The sequence below is a fragment of the Salmo trutta genome, unplaced genomic scaffold (genome assembly GCF_901001165.1).
Source record: "Salmo trutta unplaced genomic scaffold, fSalTru1.1, whole genome shotgun sequence".
Classification (NCBI taxonomy): Eukaryota; Metazoa; Chordata; class Actinopteri; order Salmoniformes; family Salmonidae; genus Salmo; species Salmo trutta.
In genome coordinates this window covers 577,694-596,904 of record NW_021822608.1, presented here as the reverse complement: position 1 = coordinate 596,904, position 19,211 = coordinate 577,694, and the positions used below count along the sequence as shown (strand labels likewise).

Here is a 19,211-nt window from a genome sequence, read left to right as displayed (position 1 = left end):
GGGTACTCTCCTACTGACTGACTGTGAGGTAAGGGGGGATGGTATAGGGTACTCTCCTACTGACTGACTGACTGTGTGAGGTAAGGGGGGATGGTATAGGGTACTCTCCTACTGACTGACTGACTGTGTGAGGTAAAGGGGGGATGGTATAGGGTACTCTCCTATTGACTGACTGTGAGGTAAGGGGGGATGGTATAGGGTACTCTCCTACTGACTGTGTGAGGTAAGGGGGGATGGTATAGGGTACTCTCCTACTGACTGATTGACTGTGTGAGGTAAGGGGGGGATGGTATAGGGTACTCTCCTACTGACTGACTGACTGTGTGAGGTAAGGGGGGATGGTATAGGGTACTCTCCTACTGACTGACTGTGTGAGGTAAGGGGGGATGGTATAGGGTACTCTTCTACTGACTGACTGTGTGAGGTAAGGGGGGATGGTATAGGGTACTCTCCTACTGACTGACTGACTGTGTGAGGTAAGGGGGGATGGTATAGGGTACTCTTCTACTGACTGACTGTGTGAGGTAAGGGGGGATGGTATAGGGTACTCTCCTACTGACTGACTGACTGTGTGAGGTAAGGGGGGGTTGGTATAGGGTACTCTCCTACTGACTGACTGACTGTGTGAGGTAAGGGGGGGTGGTATAGGGTACTCTCCTACTGACTGACTGACTGTGTGAGGTAAGGGGGGATGGTATAGGGTACTCTCCTACTGACTGACTGACTGACTGTGTGAGGTAAGGGGGGATGGTATAGGGTACTCTCCTACTGACTGACTGTGTGAGGTAAGGGGGGATGGTATAGGGTACTCTCCTACTGACTGACTGACTGTGTGAGGTAAGGGGGGATGGTATAGGGTACTCTCCTACTGACTGACTGTGTGAGGTAAGGGGGGGATGGTATAGGGTACTCTCCTACTGACTGACTGACTGTGTGAGGTAAGGGGGGGATGGTATAGGGTACTCTCCTACTGACTGACTGACTGTGTGAGGTAAGGGGGGATGGTATAGGGTACTCTCCTACTGACTGACTGACTGTGTGAGGTAAGGGGGGATGGTATAGGGTACTCTCCTACTGACTGACTGTGTGAGGTAAGGGGGATGGTATAGGGTACTCTCCTACTGATTGACTGTGTGAGGTAAGGGGGGATGGTATAGGGTACTCTCCTACTGACTGACTGACTGTGTGAGGTAAGGGGGGATGGTATAGGGTACTCTCCTACTGACTGACTGACTGTGTGAGGTAAGGGGGGATGGTATAGGGTACTCTCCTACTGACTGACTGACTGTGTGAGGTAAGGGGGGATGGTATAGGGTACTCTCCTACTGACTGACTGTGTGAGGTAAGGGGGGGTGGTATAGGGTACTCTCCTACTGACTGACTGACTGTGTGAGGTAAGGGGGGATGGTATAGGGTACTCTCCTACTGACTGACTGTGTGAGGTAAGGGGGGGATGGTATAGGGTACTCTCCTACTGACTGACTGTGTGAGGTAAGGGGGGATGGTATAGGGTACTCTCCTATTGACTGACTGACTGTGTGAGGTAAGGGGGGGATGGTATAGGGTACTCTCCTACTGACTGACTGTGTGAGGTAAGGGGGGGATGGTATAGGGTACTCTCCTACTGACTGACTGACTGTGTGAGGTAAGGGGGGATGGTATAGGGTACTCTCCTACTGACTGACTGACTGTGTGAGGTAAGGGGGGATGGTATAGGGTACTCTCCTACTGACTGTGTGAGGTAAGGGGGGATGGTATAGGGTACTCTCCTACTGACTGACTGACTGTGTGAGGTAAGGGGGGATGGTATAGGGTACTCTCCTACTGACTGTGTGAGGTAAGGGGGATGGTATAGGGTACTCTCCTACTGACTGACTGACTGTGTGAGGTAAGGGGGGATGGTATAGGGTACTCTCCTACTGACTGACTGACTGTGTGAGGTAAGGGGGGATGGTATAGGGTACTCTCCTACTGACTGACTGACTGTGTGAGGTAAGGGGGATGGTATAGGGTACTCTCCTACTGACTGTGTGAGGTAAGGGGGGATGGTATAGGGTACTCTCCTACTGACTGACTGACTGTGTGAGGTAAGGGGGATGGTATAGGGTACTCTCCTACTGACTGTGTGAGGTAAGGGGGGATGGTATAGGGTACTCTCCTACTGACTGTGTGAGGTAAGGGGGGGATGGTATAGGGTACTCTCCTACTGACTGACTGTGTGAGGTAAGGGGGGGATGGTATAGGGTACTCTCCTACTGACTGACTGACTGTGTGAGGTAAGGGGGGATGGTATAGGGTACTCTCCTACTGACTGACTGACTGACTGTGTGAGGTAAGGGGGGGATGGTATAGGGTACTCTCCTACTGACTGACTGACTGTGTGAGGTAAGGGGGGATGGTATAGGGTACTCTCCTACTGACTGACTGACTGACTGTGTGAGGTAAGGGGGGATGGTATAGGGTACTCTCCTACTGACTGACTGTGTGAGGTAAGGGGGGATGGTATAGGGTACTCTCCTACTGACTGACTGTGTGAGGTAAGGGGGGATGGTATAGGGTACTCTCCTACTGACTGACTGACTGTGTGAGGTAAGGGGGGATGGTATAGGGTACTCTCCTACTGACTGACTGACTGACTGTGTGAGGTAAGGGGGGATGGTATAGGGTACTCTCCTACTGACTGACTGACTGTGTGAGGTAAGGGGGGATGGTATAGGGTACTCTTCTACTGACTGACTGTGTGAGGTAAGGGGGGATGGTATAGGGTACTCTCCTACTGACTGACTGACTGTGTGAGGTAAGGGGGGATGGTATAGGGTACTCTCCTACTGACTGACTGACTGTGTGAGGTAAGGGGGGGATGGTATAGGGTACTCTCCTACTGACTGACTGACTGTGTGAGGTAAGGGGGGATGGTATAGGGTACTCTCCTACTGACTGACTGACTGACTGTGTGAGGTAAGGGGGGATGGTATAGGGTACTCTCCTACTGACTGACTGACTGACTGTGTGAGGTAAGGGGGGATGGTATAGGGTACTCTCCTACTGACTGACTGTGTGAGGTAAGGGGGGATGGTATAGGGTACTCTCCTACTGACTGACTGTGTGGGGTAAGGGGGGATGGTATAGGGTACTCTCCTACTGACTGACTGTGTGAGGTAAGGGGGGATGGTATAGGGTACTCTCCTACTGACTGACTGACTGTGTGAGGTAAGGGGGGGATGGTATAGGGTACTCTCCTACTGACTGACTGACTGTGTGAGGTAAGGGGGGATGGTATAGGGTACTCTCACTACTGACTGACTGTGTGAGGTAAGGGGGGATGGTATAGGGTACTCTCCTACTGACTGACTGACTGTGTGAGGTAAGGGGGGATGGTATAGGGTACTCTCCTACTGACTGACTGACTGTGTGAGGTAAGGGGGGGATGGTATAGGGTACTCTCCTACTGACTGACTGACTGTGTGAGGTAAGGGGGGATGGTATAGGGTACTCTCCTACTGACTGACTGTGTGAGGTAAGGGGGGGATGGTATAGGGTACTCTCCTACTGACTGACTGACTGTGTGAGGTAAGGGGGGATGGTATAGGGTACTCTCCTACTGACTGACTGTGTGAGGTAAGGGGGGATGGTATAGGGTACTCTCCTACTGACTGACTGACTGTGTGAGGTAAGGGGGGATGGTATAGGGTACTCTCCTACTGACTGACTGTGTGAGGTAAGGGGGGGATGGTATAGGGTACTCTCCTACTGACTGACTGTGTGAGGTAAGGGGGGATGGTATAGGGTACTCTCCTACTGACTGACTGTGTGAGGTAAGGGGGGGATGGTATAGGGTACTCTCCTACTGACTGACTGTGTGAGGTAAGGGGGGGATGGTATAGGGTACTCTCCTATTGACTGACTGACTGTGTGAGGTAAGGGGGGGATGGTATAGGGTACTCTTACTGACTGACTGACTGTGTGAGGTAAGGGGGGATGGTATAGGGTACTCTCCTACTGACTGACTGTGTGAGGGAAGGGGGGGATGGTATAGGGTACTCTCCTACTGACTGACTGACTGTGTGAGGTAAGGGGGGATGGTATAGGGTACTCTCCTACTGACTGACTGACTGACTGTGTGAGGTAAGGGGGGGATGGTATAGGGTACTCTCCTACTGACTGACTGACTGTGTGAGGTAAGGGGGGATGGTATAGGGTACTCTCCTACTGACTGACTGACTGTGTGAGGTAAGGGGGGATGGTATAGGGTACTCTCCTACTGAATGACTGACTGTGTGAGGTAAGGGGGGATGGTATAGGGTACTCTCCTACTGACTGACTGACTGACTGTGTGAGGTAAGGGGGGATGGTATAGGGTACTCTCCTACTGACTGACTGTGTGAGGTAAGGGGGGATGGTATAGGGTACTCTCCTACTGACTGACTGACTGAGTGAGGTAAGGGGGGATGGTATAGGGTACTCTCCTACTGACTGACTGACTGACTGACTGTGTGAGGTAAGGGGGGATGGTATAGGGTACTCTCCTACTGACTGACTGACTGACTGACTGTGTGAGGTAAGGGGGGATGGTATAGGGTACTCTCCTACTGACTGACTGTGTGAGGTAAGGGGGGGGATGGTATAGGGTACTCTCCTACTGACTGACTGTGTGAGGTAAGGGGGGATGGTATAGGGTACTCTCCTACTGACTGACTGACTGTGTGAGGTAAGGGGGGGATGGTATAGGGTACTCTCCTACTGACTGACTGACTGTGTGAGGTAAGGGGGGATGGTTTACTCCCTCCCTCTGTTTTTTAGGAAGGGGTGTAGTGATTTTTTTTAATATAACCTTTATTTAACCTTTATATAACTATGGAAAGTCAGTTAAGAACAAATTCTTATTTTCAATGATAGCCTAGGAACAGTGGGTTAACTGCCTTGTTCAGGGGCAGAACGACAGATTTGTACCTTGTCAGCTCAGGGATTCAATCTAGCAACCTTTCAGTTACTGGCCCAACGCTCTAACCACTAGGCTACCTGCTGGTTACTAGTCCAACGCTCTAACCACTAGGCTACCTGCTGGTTACTAGTCCAACGCTCTAACCACTAGGCTACCTGCTGGTTACTAGTCCAACGCTCTAACCACTAGGCTACCTGCTGGTTACTAGTCCAACGCTCTAACCACTAGGCTACCTGCTGGTTACTAGTCCAACGCTCTAACCACTAGGCTACCTGCTGATTACTAGTCCAACGCTCTAACCACTAGGCTACCTGCTGGTTACTAGTCCAACGCTCTAACCACTACGATACCTGCTGGTTACTAGTCCAACGCTCTAACCACTACGCTACCTGCTGGTTACTAGTCCAACGCTCTAACCACTACGCTACCTGCTGGTTACTAGTCCAACGCCTCTAACCACTAGGCTACCTGCTGGTTACTAGTCCAACGCTCTAACCACTAGGCTACCTGCTGGTTACTAGTCCAACGCTCTAACCACTAGGCTACCTGCTGGTTACTAGTCCAACGCTCTAACCACTAGGCTACCTGCTGGTTACTAGTCCAACGCTCTAACCACTAGGCTACCTGCTGGTTACTAGTCCAACGCTCTAACCACTAGGCTACCTGCTGGTTACTAGTCCAACGCTTTAACCACTAGGCTACCTGCTGGTTACTAGTCCAACACTCTAACCACTAGGCTACCTGCTGGTTACTAGTCCAACTCTAACCACTAGGCTACCTGCTGGTTACTAGTCCAACGCTCTAACCACTAGGCTACCTGCTGGTTACTAGTCCAACGCTCTAACCACTAGGCTACCTGCTGGTTACTAGTCCAACGCTCTAACCACTAGGCTACCTGCTGGTTACTAGTCCAACGCTCTAACCACTAGGCTACCTGCTGGTTACTAGTCCAACGCTCTAACCACTAGGCTACCTGCTGGTTACTAGTCCAACTCTAACCACTAGGCTACCTGCTGGTTACTAGTCCAACGCTCTAACCACTAGGCTACCTGCTGGTTACTAGTCCAACGCTCTAACCACTAGGCTACCTGCTGGTTACTAGTCCAACGCTCTAACCACTAGGCTACCTGCTGGTTACTAGTCCAACGCTCTAACCACTAGGCTACCTGCTGGTTACTAGTCCAACGCTCTAACCACTAGGCCTACCTGCTGGTTACTAGTCCAACGCTCTAACCACTAGGCTACCTGCTGGTTACTAGTCCACGCTCTAACCACTAGGCACCTGCTGGTTACTAGTCCAACGCTCTAACCACTAGGCTACCTGCTGGTTACTAGTCCAACGCTCTAACCACTAGGGCTACCTGCTGGTTACTAGTCCAACGCTCTAACCACTAGGCTACCTGCTGGTTACTAGTCCAACGCTCTAACCACTAGGCTACCTGCTGGTTACTAGTCCAACGCTCTAACCACTAGGCTACCTGCTGGTTACTAGTCCAACGCTCTAACCACTAGGCTACCTGCTGGTTACTAGTCCAACGCTCTAACCACTAGGCTACCTGCTGGTTACTAGTCCAACGCTCTAACCACTAGGCCACCTGCTGGTTACTAGTCCAACGCTCTAACCACTAGGCTACCTGCTGGTTACTAGTCCAACGCTCTAACCACTAGGCTACCTGCTGGTTACTAGTCCAACGCTCTAACCACTAGGCTACCTGCTGGTTACTAGTCCAACGCTCTAACCACTACGCTACCTGCTGGCTACTAGCCCATACGCTCTAACCACTAGGCTACCTGCTGGTTACTAGTCCAACGCTCTAACCACTAGGCTACCTGCTGGTTACTAGTCCAACGCTCTAACCACTAGGCTACCTGCTGGTTACTAGTCCAACGCTCTTACCACTAGGCTACCTGCTGGTTACTAGTCCAACGCTCTAACCACTAGGCTACCTGCTGGTTACTAGTCCAACGCTCTAACCACTAGGCTACCTGCTGGTTACTAGTCCAACGCTCTAACCACTAGGCTACCTGCTGGTTACTAGTCCAACGCTCTAACCACTAGGCTACCTGCTGGTTACTAGTCCAACGCTCTAACCACTAGGCTACCTGCTGGTTACTAGTCCAACGCTCTAACCACTAGGCTACCTGCTGGTTACTAATACAACGCTCTAACCACTAGGCTACCTGCTGGTTACTAGTCCAACGCTCTAACCACTAGGCTACCTGCTGGTTACTAGTCCAACCCTCTAACCACTAGGCTACCTGCTGGTTACTAGTCCAACGCTCTAACCACTAGGCTACCTGCTGGTTACTAGTCCAACGCTCTAACCACTAGGCTACCTGCTGGTTACTAGTCCAACGCTCTAACCACTAGGCCACCTGCTGGTTACTAGTCCAACGCTTTAACCACTAGGCTACCTGCTGGTTACTAGTCCAACGCTCTAACCACTAGGCCACCTGCTGGTTACTAGTCCAACGCTCTAACCACTAGGCTACCTGCTGGTACTAGTCCACACTCTAACCACTAGGCTACCTGCTGGTTACTAGTCCAACGCTCTAACCACTAGGCTACCTGCTGGTTACTAATACAACGCTCTAACCACTAGGCTACCTGCTGGTTACTAGTCCAACGCTCTAACCACTAGGCTACCTGCTGGTTACTAGTCCAACGCTCTAACCACTAGGCTACCTGCTGGTTACTAGTCCAACCCTCTAACCACTAGGCTACCTGCTGGTTACTAGTCCAACGCTCTAACCACTAGGCTACCTGCTGGTTACTAGTCCAACGCTCTAACCACTAGGCTACCTGCTGGTTACTAGTCCAACGCTCTAACCACTAGGCCACCTGCTGGTTACTAGTCCAACGCTTTAACCACTAGGCTACCTGCTGGTTACTAGTCCAACGCTCTAACCACTAGGCCACCTGCTGGTTACTAGTCCAACGCTCTAACCACTAGGCTACCTGCTGGTTACTAGTCCAACGCTCTAACCACTAGGCTACCTGCTGGTTACTAGTCCAACGCTCTAACCACTAGGCTACCTGCTGGTTACTAGTCCAACGCTCTAACCACTAGGCTACCTGCTGGTTACTAGTCCAACGCTCTGACCACTAGGCTACCTGCTGGTTACTAGTCCAACGCTCTAACCACTAGGCCACCTGCTGGTTACTAGTCCAACGCTCTAACCACTAGGCTACCCTGCTGGTTACTAGTCCAACGCTCTAACCACTAGGCTACCTGCTGGTTACTAGTCCAACGCTCTGACCACTAGGCTACCTGCTGGTTACTAGTCCAACGCTCTAACCACTAGGCTACCTGCTGGTTACTAGTCCAACGCTCTAACCACTAGGCTACCTGCTGGTTACTAGTCCAACGCTTTAACCACTAGGCTACCTGCTGGTTACTAGTCCAACGCTCTAACCACTAGGCTACCTGCTGGTTACTAGTCCAACGCTCTGACCACTAGGCTACCTGCTGGTTACTAGTCCAACGCTCTAACCACTAGGCTACCTGCCGCCCCAAAGGACGAGGTCCTACCGAGATGAAAGTGAATGAGGGAAACTACCACTGTTTCCATGTGTCTTCTGAGAGCCAATAAAGAACTCGTCTTGGAATGTGGCACCATTTGGGTCCCATAGGGTTCTGGTCAATAGTAGTGCACTACATAGGGAATAGGGTGCCATAGGGCTCTGGTATAAAGTAGTGCACTACATAGGGAATAGGGTGCCATAGGGCTCTGGTAAAAAGTAGTGCACTATATAGGGAATAGGGTGCCATAGGGCTCTGGTAAAAAGTAGTGCACTACATAGGGAATAGGGTGCCATTACGGAGGACCCCTTGGAATGCGTCCCCTGTGACTGTAGCTCTGTCCATGCTCTGATGTAGCCAGGGGTCAACCTTCCAAATTAGCACATTTTTCAGACATCCTGGCTTTTTAACCTCAAGTGTAAATATTGTTTCCTAATTGTAAGCAAGGTTTGTTCTCTGCTACCCCCGCTTGCTTATTTTAACTTGTCAAACTTATGGCTTTTCATTCCCCCGACCTTCTCCTTTTATCTCCTTCCCTCTCTCCCTCCGTTTCCACCATCTGTCTCTCTCTCTCTCTCTCTCTCTCTCCTTCCTTCCCTCCCTCCCTCCCCTCCCTCCCTCCCTCCCTCCCTTCCTTCCTTCCTTCCTTCCTTCCTTCCCTCCTTCCCTCCCTCCCTCCCTTCCCTCCCTTCCTTCCCCCCTTCCTTCCTTCCCTCCCTTCCCTCCCTTCCTCCCTCCCTCCCTCCCTCCAGGTGGTTCTCCCAACCCAATAAGTCTGTGTTGAACCAGACCAAGCAGAGTTTCAGTGTGGTATTACATCGATGACTGTGAGCAGTACTTTAAAAAGGTATTGCAGCCACAAAACAGTGAATTAAAAATGAGACCATTCAACAACGTCAGGTCAGAGGAATGAAGCAGGTCCTTCTGAAACATGTCTAATGTCTGAACAATAAACTAATAAACTCATAGCGACATATTAAACCTCTGCCATGAGACAAGTCCAGGCGTGACGTGAAGAATGCAAGCCGCTGGTTTTCTAGACGTCTAAAACCCAAATCTCTCTGGATGAAAGAAGTTGACATTAGTCAAGCAGAAACAGCATTAAAAAGAAAAACACAGTATGTTAGATGCAAGCTAAAAGGAAGGCAAACGGTGAGTTATTGGTTATTATGGCCAACTGAAAAGGCAGCGGGTTTGTAGCTGAGAAGAGACGGCTCAGCAGAATGTGAGAAGGGTTGTTTATTGCCTACTGCGGTAAAACACCACAATCACCAAGCTTTCACTAAATAACTTTATATCTCTAGATTTTAATATTTCCAATGTATTTATTATACATGTCAAATAAACCTGCTAGATGTAAACATCCTATGAAAAAGGACTTCAATGCTACAATAATTACAATAATGATAAAACATGAACTTAATAGGTGGGGTTTTTTCCTGCAGGAGACAAAAACCTCATCACACCCCCCTTCATAAAAACATCCCACATCTCCAGGAGGTCAACAGCCAGAAGAGGACAGAGCAGAGCAGACAGGCACACCACACCACACCACACAGCGCCCAGCTCAACCTGAAGGAAGCCCACATGGCTTCAGAGTAACAGGCTTGGCATTAGTGATCAGGTGTAGCAGATTGAACCCCGACATGGCTGCTTCTGATTGGCTGCTCCTGTCTGCTGATTGGAGGAGAGAGAGATAGGACACGCCCGACTGACACACCCTGTCTAGGAGGGAGGGATGTAGGGAGGGATGGGGGGGGGGGGGCTATGCTACTCAGGCTGAGAGAGAGGGGCAGGGAGGGAGGGAGAGAGAGAGAAACAACACATAGGTCAAAGGTCACAGTTCAATCACTATACACTGTTAGACAGACAGACAGCAGGACAGACAGACGGGTCTGATCCATCCACCGACCCACGTCCCCGTTTTTCATGCAGGGCTGATGATGTAGGACGATTGGTTAACAGGGCTGATGCTGTAGGACGATTGGTTAACAGACAAGAGGAGAATGGACAGACACACAGAGCCTTGAAGGACATAATTAAATATTCCCCTCCAGTTTAAGGCATTTGAAGTTGACCCAGAGGTGAGGATGAGACCGTTATAGAACGACGTTCATCAGAATGTTAAGGTTCATTATTACTCCAGGATTATAGATACATGGCATTATTATTATTATTGATAGATTATTTACAATAAGTAATGTATATTGTTATGCATGGCTGTCTTTACCCTCTGGACACTGCCTGGTTATAGAGGACTGCAGTATGAGTCATAATACCCAGAAAACCTACAGGTCAAACAGGGAAATGGTTCCAATTGTTTTCCCACCATTCATTCCCCCCCATCTGGGATTTAGAAAGCCTTAAAACGAGGGCTGTGTTTCGTGTCGCCTCACCCTGGCGTGATGTTCTGATAACCATGTAAATCTCTCTCGGACAATTACATTTTTCAAACAATTGGAACCTTTTCCTTGTTTGACTGCTAGGTTTTCTGGGTATTATGACGGCTCCGTTGTGGGGCTCTATTTGTGCTGGCTGTAGCATGGGGGGGAGACTGGAGTGTGACGAGACTGACGGCATCTAATCCTACTCCCACCCAGCTCCCCGAACCTGGGGTTATCACATAGTCAGGTGGTGGTTACTCTACCTAGAAGAGTGGCTAGCAGCGGGGCCTTCTGGGGGGTCCTGGTCTGTCTCAGGGACAACTGTAGAGCCACACGGCCCACACGCCTTAGCAGGACAGCCATGGCAGGGCAGGCACACAATCAGAGAAAGACAGACCAAGCTACAAGGAGAGAGAGAGGGGAGGGGTTGTAGCTGAGTAGGAGCGTGGTGTGTGATGTTGGACGGTGCCACACATTTCAGGACCCCACAGGCTACAAAGCAAGCTGTTGTGGCGATACACAGAGAGATTGATAGTCTGTGTGTGAGGGTACAGTGAGTTAGTGTGTGGAGGGAGGGACATCTAGTGGTGAATCTGGAGATGTGATTATTAAGCAAGGCTTTACCTGCTGTGTGTGTGTGTGTGTGTGTGTGTGTGTGTGTGTGTGTGTGTGAGACCGAGAGAGATATGCATAGATGGTTAGTACAAACCAAGCAGCCTTGACATGTTCAGGTAAACTAGAGTGGTAGATCTGTTATTTTCGGTATACTTGTTGAATACTTCAGTATATTAACCATGACTAAAAAGGCTTGCTGGTTTACTTTCAATTGTTGTTCGGATAAGGAGATAACATTCCTAGGAAGAACTCAGCCGTCTAACTGCAGTACCAACATCCACCACAGGGTGGCAGTTGAAAAGCCGTCTAACTGCAGTACCAACATCCACCACAGGGTGGCAGTTGAACAGCCGTCTAACTGCAGTACCAACATCCACCACAGGGTGGCAGTTGAACAGCCGTCTAACTGCAGTACCAACATCCACCACAGGGTGGCAGTTGAACAGCCGTCTAACTGCAGTACCAACATCCACCACAGGGTGGCAGAATTAGAGAAGGAAACTAGACAACCTTTCAAAAGATTCACAGCATTATTGAGAGGTCCAATCAAGACGCTAGCTGACACTGGGTCAAAACTTGAGCCTGATGCATTTATTTTATTTTTTATTTTTTTCATATATATTTTTTTACATATAAAGCTGTCCATAAATAATTTTTAAACACATTTGCTATCTTTAAATGTTCTGATTTAGGTGAATATACAGGGCCAGTGTTTCCCCAAACTCCGTCCTCAGGACCACAAGGGGTGAACGTTTTGATTTGTGCCCCAGCACTACACAGCTGATTCAAATAATCAAAGCTTGATGATTAGTTGATTAGTTGAAATCAGCTGTGTAGTGCTGGGGCACAAATCAAAACGTGCACCTCTTGGGTTCCTGAGGACCAAGTATGGGTAAACCCTGATGTAGGCTAACAGGACCATTGTTGTTGAGAAAAGACCAAAACAAGACAAAATACCAGTTCAAAGACCTCACAGTAATGTAGCTGGATGAAGCTGAACTCCACAAAAATGTGTGAGGAGGTGAAACGTGATAAACAAAGGTTAGCCTAGCAGGCTGGCTTTTTCTGGATTTAATATAGAACTAGTATGGCCTTATATAGAGGTGAGGCTGAGCTCTGCGGCTGGACTAAAGCTGAGTGCTCTCTCTCTCTCCCCCTTATAAGAGTGAAACAGTCCCAAGAGACCCAGAGAACATTCAGCTCAGCAAACAGTGTATTCTGCTCCCAGCACAGCAGCTCTCCTGGCACAACAGAAAGACTAGCCTACTGGTACTGATAGACTGATAGAATACTGTAGCCTACTATTCTACTATTAGACTAATAGAATACTGTAGCCTACTATTCTACTATTAGACTGATAGAATACTGTAGCCAACTATTCTACTATTAGACTGATAGAATACTGTAGTCTACTATTAGACTGATAGAATACTGTAGCCTACTATTCTACTATTAGACTGATAGAATACTGTAGCCTGCTATTCTACTATTAGACTGATAGAATACTGTAGCCTACTATTCTACTATTAGACTGATAGAATACTGTAGCCTGCTATTCTACTATTAGACTGATAGAATACTGTAGCCTACTATTCTACTATTAGACTGATAGAATACTGTAGTCTACTATTAGACTGATAGAATACTGTAGCCTACTATTAGACTGATAGAATACTGTAGTCTACTATTCTACTATTAGACTGATAGAATACTGTAGCCTGCTATTCTACTATTAGACTGATAGAATACTGTAGTCTACTATTAGACTGATAGAATACTGTAGCCTACTATTCTACTATTAGACTGATAGAATACTGTAGCCTGCTATTCTACTATTAGACTGATAGAATACTGTGGCCTACTATTCTACTATTAGACTGATAGAATACTGTAGCCTGCTATTCTACTATTAGACTGATAGAATAGTAATAGAATAATAAAGAATAGTAGGCTACAGTATTCTATTAGTCTAATAGTAGAATAGCAGGCTACAGTATTCTATCAGTCTAATAGTAGACTACAGTATTCTATCAGTCTAATAGTTGAATAGCAGGCTACAGTATTCTATCAGTCTAATAGCAGGCTACAGTATTCTATCAGTCTAATAGTAGAATAGTAGGCTACAGTATTCTATCAGTCTAATAGTAGACTACAGTATTCTATCAGTCTAATAGTAGAATAGTAGGCTACAGTATTCTATCAGTCTAATAGTAGAATAGCAGGCTACAGTATTCTATCAGTCTAATAGTAGACTACAGTATTCTATCAGTCTAATAGTAGAATAGTAGGCTACAGTATTCTATCAGTCTAATAGCAGGCCACAGTATTCTATCAGTCTAATAGTAGACTACAGTATTCTATCAGTCTAATAGTAGAATAGCAGGCTACAGTATTCTATCAGTCTAATAGTAGAATAGTAGGCTACAGTATTCTATCAGTCTAATAGTAGAATAGCAGGCTACAGTATTCTATCAGTCTAATAGTAGAATAGTAGGCTACAGTATTCTATCAGTCTAATAGTAGAATAGTAGGCTACAGTATTCTATCAGTCTAATAGTAGGCTACAGTATTCTATCAGTCTAATAGTAGAATAGTAGGCTACAGTATTCTATCAGTCTAATAGTAGGCTACAGTATTATTCTAATAGTAGAATACTAGGCTACAGTATTCTATTAGTCTAATAGTAGAATAGCAGGCTACAGTATTCTATCAGTCTAATAGTAGAATAGTAGACTACAGTATTCTATCAGTCTAATAGTAGAATAGTAGGCTACAGTATTCTATCAGTCTAATAGTAGAATAGCAGGCTACAGTATTCTATCAGCCTAATAGTAGAATAGCAGGCTACAGTATGATAGAATACTGTAGCATACTATTCTACTATTAGACTGATAGAATGCTACAGTATGTCCACATGGCTAACGGCTCCAGCACGTCCACATGGCTAACGGCTCCAGCACGTCCACATGGCTAACGGCTCCAGCACGTCCACATGGCTAACGGCTCCAGCACGTCCACATGGCTAACGGCTCCAGCACGTCCACATGGCTAACAACTACAGTATGTTGATGCAGTAGCAGTATGGCAGCATTGGGACTGAGCACAGCAGGCAGGCAAGCAGTGATTATTGTGCTAAGTAAGTAGCCTTTGTTTTGGACACAATGAACAATAACTGCCGAAGGAGAGGGCCATCCTATCCAAACCCTCTTAATTAAGGAGGCCTGGGCTATCCAAGCTAACGATCCAAACCCTCTTAATTAAGGAGGCCTGGGCTATCCAAGCTAACAATCCAAACCCTCTTAATAAGGAGGCCTGGGCTATCCAAGCTAACAATCCAAACCCTCTTAATTAAGGAGGCCTGGGCTATCCAAGCTAACAATCCAAACCCACTTAATTAAGGAGGCCTGGGCTATCCAAGCTAACAATACAAACCCTCTTAATTAAGGCCTGGGCTATCCAAGCTAACAATCCAAACCCTCTTAATTAAGAAGGCCTGGGCTATCCAAGCTAACAATCCAAACCCTCTTAAGAAGGCCTGAGCTATCCAAGCTAACAATCCAAACCCTCTTAATTAAGGAGGCCTGGGCTATCCAAGCTAACAATCCAAACCCTCTTAATTAAGGAGGCCTGGGCTATCCAAGCTAACAATCCAAACCCTCTTAATTAAGGAGGCCTGGGCTATCCAGGCTAACAATCCAAACCCTCTTAAGAAGGCCTGGGCTATCCAAGCTAACAATCCAAACCCTCTTAAGAAGGCCTGGGCTATCCAAGCTAACAATCCAAACCCTCTTAAGAAGGCCTGGGCTATCCAAGCTAACAATCCAAACCCTCTTAAGGAGGCCTGGGCTATCCAAGCTAACAATCCTACCCTCTAATGGGTAGGATGTGCTGCCAAATAATGACAGAGACGACAGACCACAGCCAAAGCCAACGAAACAGCAACCTTGTGTTAGTGGTGAATGATGCTGCACATTTTGTTAGTTGATTAGTGGTAATGTTATGTTTTAATGGCTTTGTTACTACTATATTAATGTAAATGAGTGACATTACAGACCGGTTAGAACTGCGTGGCCTAACAGGTAACTGGGTAGGTAACTGTGTATATGTATGTACTCCAACTGCTTTAGCACCTATTGATGATAGTATCTTCTGGTCGGGGGATTTTTTACGAGCCCCGACGCTCGTTCTGAACGGTTAAACACCACTCAGGCTCCCGAGTGGTGTCTATCTGGTTTGAATCCAGGCTGCACCACATCCGGCCGTGATTGGGAGTCCCATAGGGCGGCGCACAATTGGCCCAGCGTCATCCGGGTTTGGCTAGTGTAGGCCGTCTTGTAAATAAGAATTTATTCTTAACTGACTTGCCAAGTTAAATAAAGGTTAAATATGAAGAAAAAAAAACTTGCGGTACAGTTTTGTAAACTGAGAGAAATCCTTTTCGAAAAAACAATGGTTCAATTACTACACACTTATAGGGTCAGTGTTCCCACACGGCCATATATCCATGTTACAGTGCTTGTTTAGGGAAGACAGAGGTGGCCACCTGGCCTAATTAGCATGCTTTAAACACCTGTGTGGAAGCTAACTGAGGAGGAAGTGCAGTCACCTGGAGACAGGATATGGACCTGGGCTAATTAGCATGCTTTAAACACCTGTGTGGAAGCTAACTGAGGAGAAGTGCAGTCACCTGGAGACAGGATATGGACCTGGGCTAATTAGCATGCTTTAAACACCTGTGTGGAAGCTAACTGAGGAGGAAGTGCAGTCACCTGGAGACAGGATATGGACCTGGGCTAATTAGCATGCTTTAAACACCTGTGTGGAAGCTAACTGAGGAGAAGTGCAGTCACCTGGAGACAGGATATGGACCTGGGCTAATTAGCATGCTTTAAACACCTGTGTGGAAGCTAACTGAGGAGAAGTGCAGTCACCTGGAGACAGGATATGGACCTGGGCTAATTAGCATGCTTTAAACACCTGTGTGGAAGCTAACTGAGGAGGAAGTGCAGTTACCTGGAAACAGGATATGGACCTGGGCTAATTAGCATGCTTTAAACACCTGTGTGGAAGCTAACTGAGGAGAAGTGCAGTCACCTGGAGACAGGATATGGACCTGGGCTAATTAGCATGCTTTAAACACCTGTGTGGAAGCTAACTGAGGAGGAAGTGCAGTCACCTGGAGACAGGATATGGACCTGGGCTAATTAGCATGCTTTAAACACCTGTGTGGAAGCTAACTGAGGAGAAGTGCAGTCACCTGGAGACAGGATATGGACCTGGGCTAATTAGCATGCTTTAAACACCTGTGTGGAAGCTAACTGAGGAGGAAGTGCAGTCACCTGGAGACAGGATATGGACCTGGGCTAATTAGCATGCTTTAAACACCTGTGTGGAAGCTAACTGAGGAGAAGTGCAGTCACCTGGAGACAGGATATGGACCTGGGCTAAACTGCCACACTAAGTATATTTTTCGCTGATATGAAAGATAGGGGGCATATCAGCATATGATTGGAAAAACGTTTGACGAGTAATGTTTACTGACGTTTCTAAATGTTAAAACGCAGCGTGGACATTGTAGTTCCCACACAGCCAACCGTGGGCGAAGCTAACCTCTGAAAACCCTACGGATACCAAGGTTTTTCCAGTCCTAGTAACTGTAGGCCGGTAAGGTCGATCCTTATAACATCTCCCGGATGGTCTGACCACAGAATAATTCTCATTGTAGAATTGGTGTGAATATTTATTATGGTGTTGGACTGGCATCCAACTCAAGGTGAACCACCACTTCTTACACATGATGGATTAACTCTCAGCCAGTCAATAATAAGAATATAATACAGTAGGCGTATGTTCTAGATATTATATTATAAATACTCATGGTTTATTACCAACTATGCTGATAACGGAGGCTGTACTGAATGAAGACACCAACCCTGGGTCGAGCTATTTCTACTACCGTTTAGCCTTCATAAGCAAAGGCTGACAAGTGGCCATATTAAAAATGTGATAAGCTACAGTCAGTCAGTAGAGACTACAGTCAGTCAGTAGAGGCTAAGGTCAGTCAGTAGAGGCTACAGTCAGTCAGTAGAGGCTACAGTCAGTCAGTAGAGGCTACAGTCAGTCAGTAGAGGCTACAGTCAGTCAGTCAGTAGTCTACAGTCAGTCAGTCAGTAGTCTACAGTCAGTCAGTCAGTAGAGGCTACAGTCAGTCAGTAGAGGCTACAGTCAGTCAGTAGAGGCTACAGTCAGTCAGTAGAGGCTACAGGCTACAGTCAGTCAGTAGAGGCTACAGGCTACAGTCAGTCAGTAGAGGCTACAGGCTACAGTCAGTCAGTAGAGGCTACAGGCTACAGTCAGTCAGTAGAGGCTACAGGCTACAGTCAGTAGAGGCTACAGTCAGTCAGTAGAGGCTACAGTCAGTCAGTAGAGGCTACAGTCAGTCAGTAGAGGCTACAGTCAGTCAGTAGAGGCTACAGTCAGTCAGTAGAGGCTTCAGTCAGTAGAGGCTACAGTCAGTCAGTAGAGGCTTCAGTCAGTCAGTAGAGGCTTCAGTCAGTAGAGGCTACAGTCAGTAGAGGCTACAGTCAGTCAGTAGAGGCTACAGTCCAAGTGGTCAGCTCTTCTGTAACGTTTGGTCTAGTAACATACTGTAACATAACTAGCTATGTTGCTAATGTATCTGAATACACTGACGCTGGATACAACGTTTGTCTACCTTTTTAATATAATGATCCACCAAGAACTGTTGCCACGTTCAAGTGTCAATGTCGTTACAGCAAAGATAACATTGTATCCTACAAGTGCATGACTGTGTATTAACACTGTGTATTAACACTGTGTATTAGCACTGTATTAGCACTGTATTAGCACTGTGTATTAGCACTGTGTATTAGCACTGAATAGGCTATTTCAGCAACTGGTGTCTCACTCCAAACGAGCCTGTATTGTTAGCTGGGTTATCAAATGACAAGGACATTGTTATGGACAGTGGACGGTCAACAAGCTCCACTTTCCCGAGCAGAAAAGTCTGGAAACAAAATGACACTTTCTTTACAGACTCCAATATTTATGTTATTGCAACAGTTAGTAAATAAACTACTGACCGTAAATGTCGTTCACATACCTGTAAAAAGTAGCAGGGACAATAAAGTAACGCAGATCTTCAACCCGCTGGCAGACCGCGGGTCCGTCCGGTGTCCGTCCCGGTGTCGGTGCATTCGCTGTGAACACAACTCAGTGAGACTAGAGAAACGGAGAACACACCGCTGTCTGTCTACTGAGAGGTTGGCACTATCTGGCCAAGCTGCAAAACCGGAAGTTCTACAATTTATCTTCTTAAAATCGGATTTCAAAACTAACTCTAACATTAACCATACTCCTAAATGTGTGCCTGACCTACGCTTAAATGAAGAGCAAAAAGCGAATTGAAGTATTCATACATTTTCACGATTTATGTTAAATTTCGACTTTGCAGCTTGGCACTATAGTGGGAAATGTCTACTGTGGACTTCTTAGTTAGGTAATGACTGGTGCATTGTGGGATAGATTCCAGAGCCACAGGCACATATCTCCAAATATGAACAAGAGCAAAATCAGATGACTCAAAGTTGAGTCCATATAGTAGGATCAAGCCAAACTAGCAGACTATTTAAATGAGTTCTCCTACTACTGGCCCTCATTCCTGGAAACATGACGGACTATTACAATGGATTGTTACTAGAGCAGATTTCAATGCGAGTCCAATGA

At 47.1% G+C, this 19,211-nt stretch overlaps 1 protein-coding gene across 1 annotated transcript in view; it reads right to left on the bottom strand.

Moving 5' to 3' along the window:
- The window catches only part of LOC115182946 (methionine-R-sulfoxide reductase B3), a gene marked incomplete at its 3' end in the record, with an annotated part of 37,054 nt that extends 18,047 nt beyond the window's left edge, over positions 1 to 19,007 (bottom strand). The window contains 2 exon segments of the mRNA XM_029744306.1: positions 11,114 to 11,251; positions 18,589 to 19,007. Coding sequence (XP_029600166.1) covers positions 11,114 to 11,213 — 100 coding nt within the window.
- Between the last annotated feature and the right edge of the window lie 204 nt (positions 19,008 to 19,211).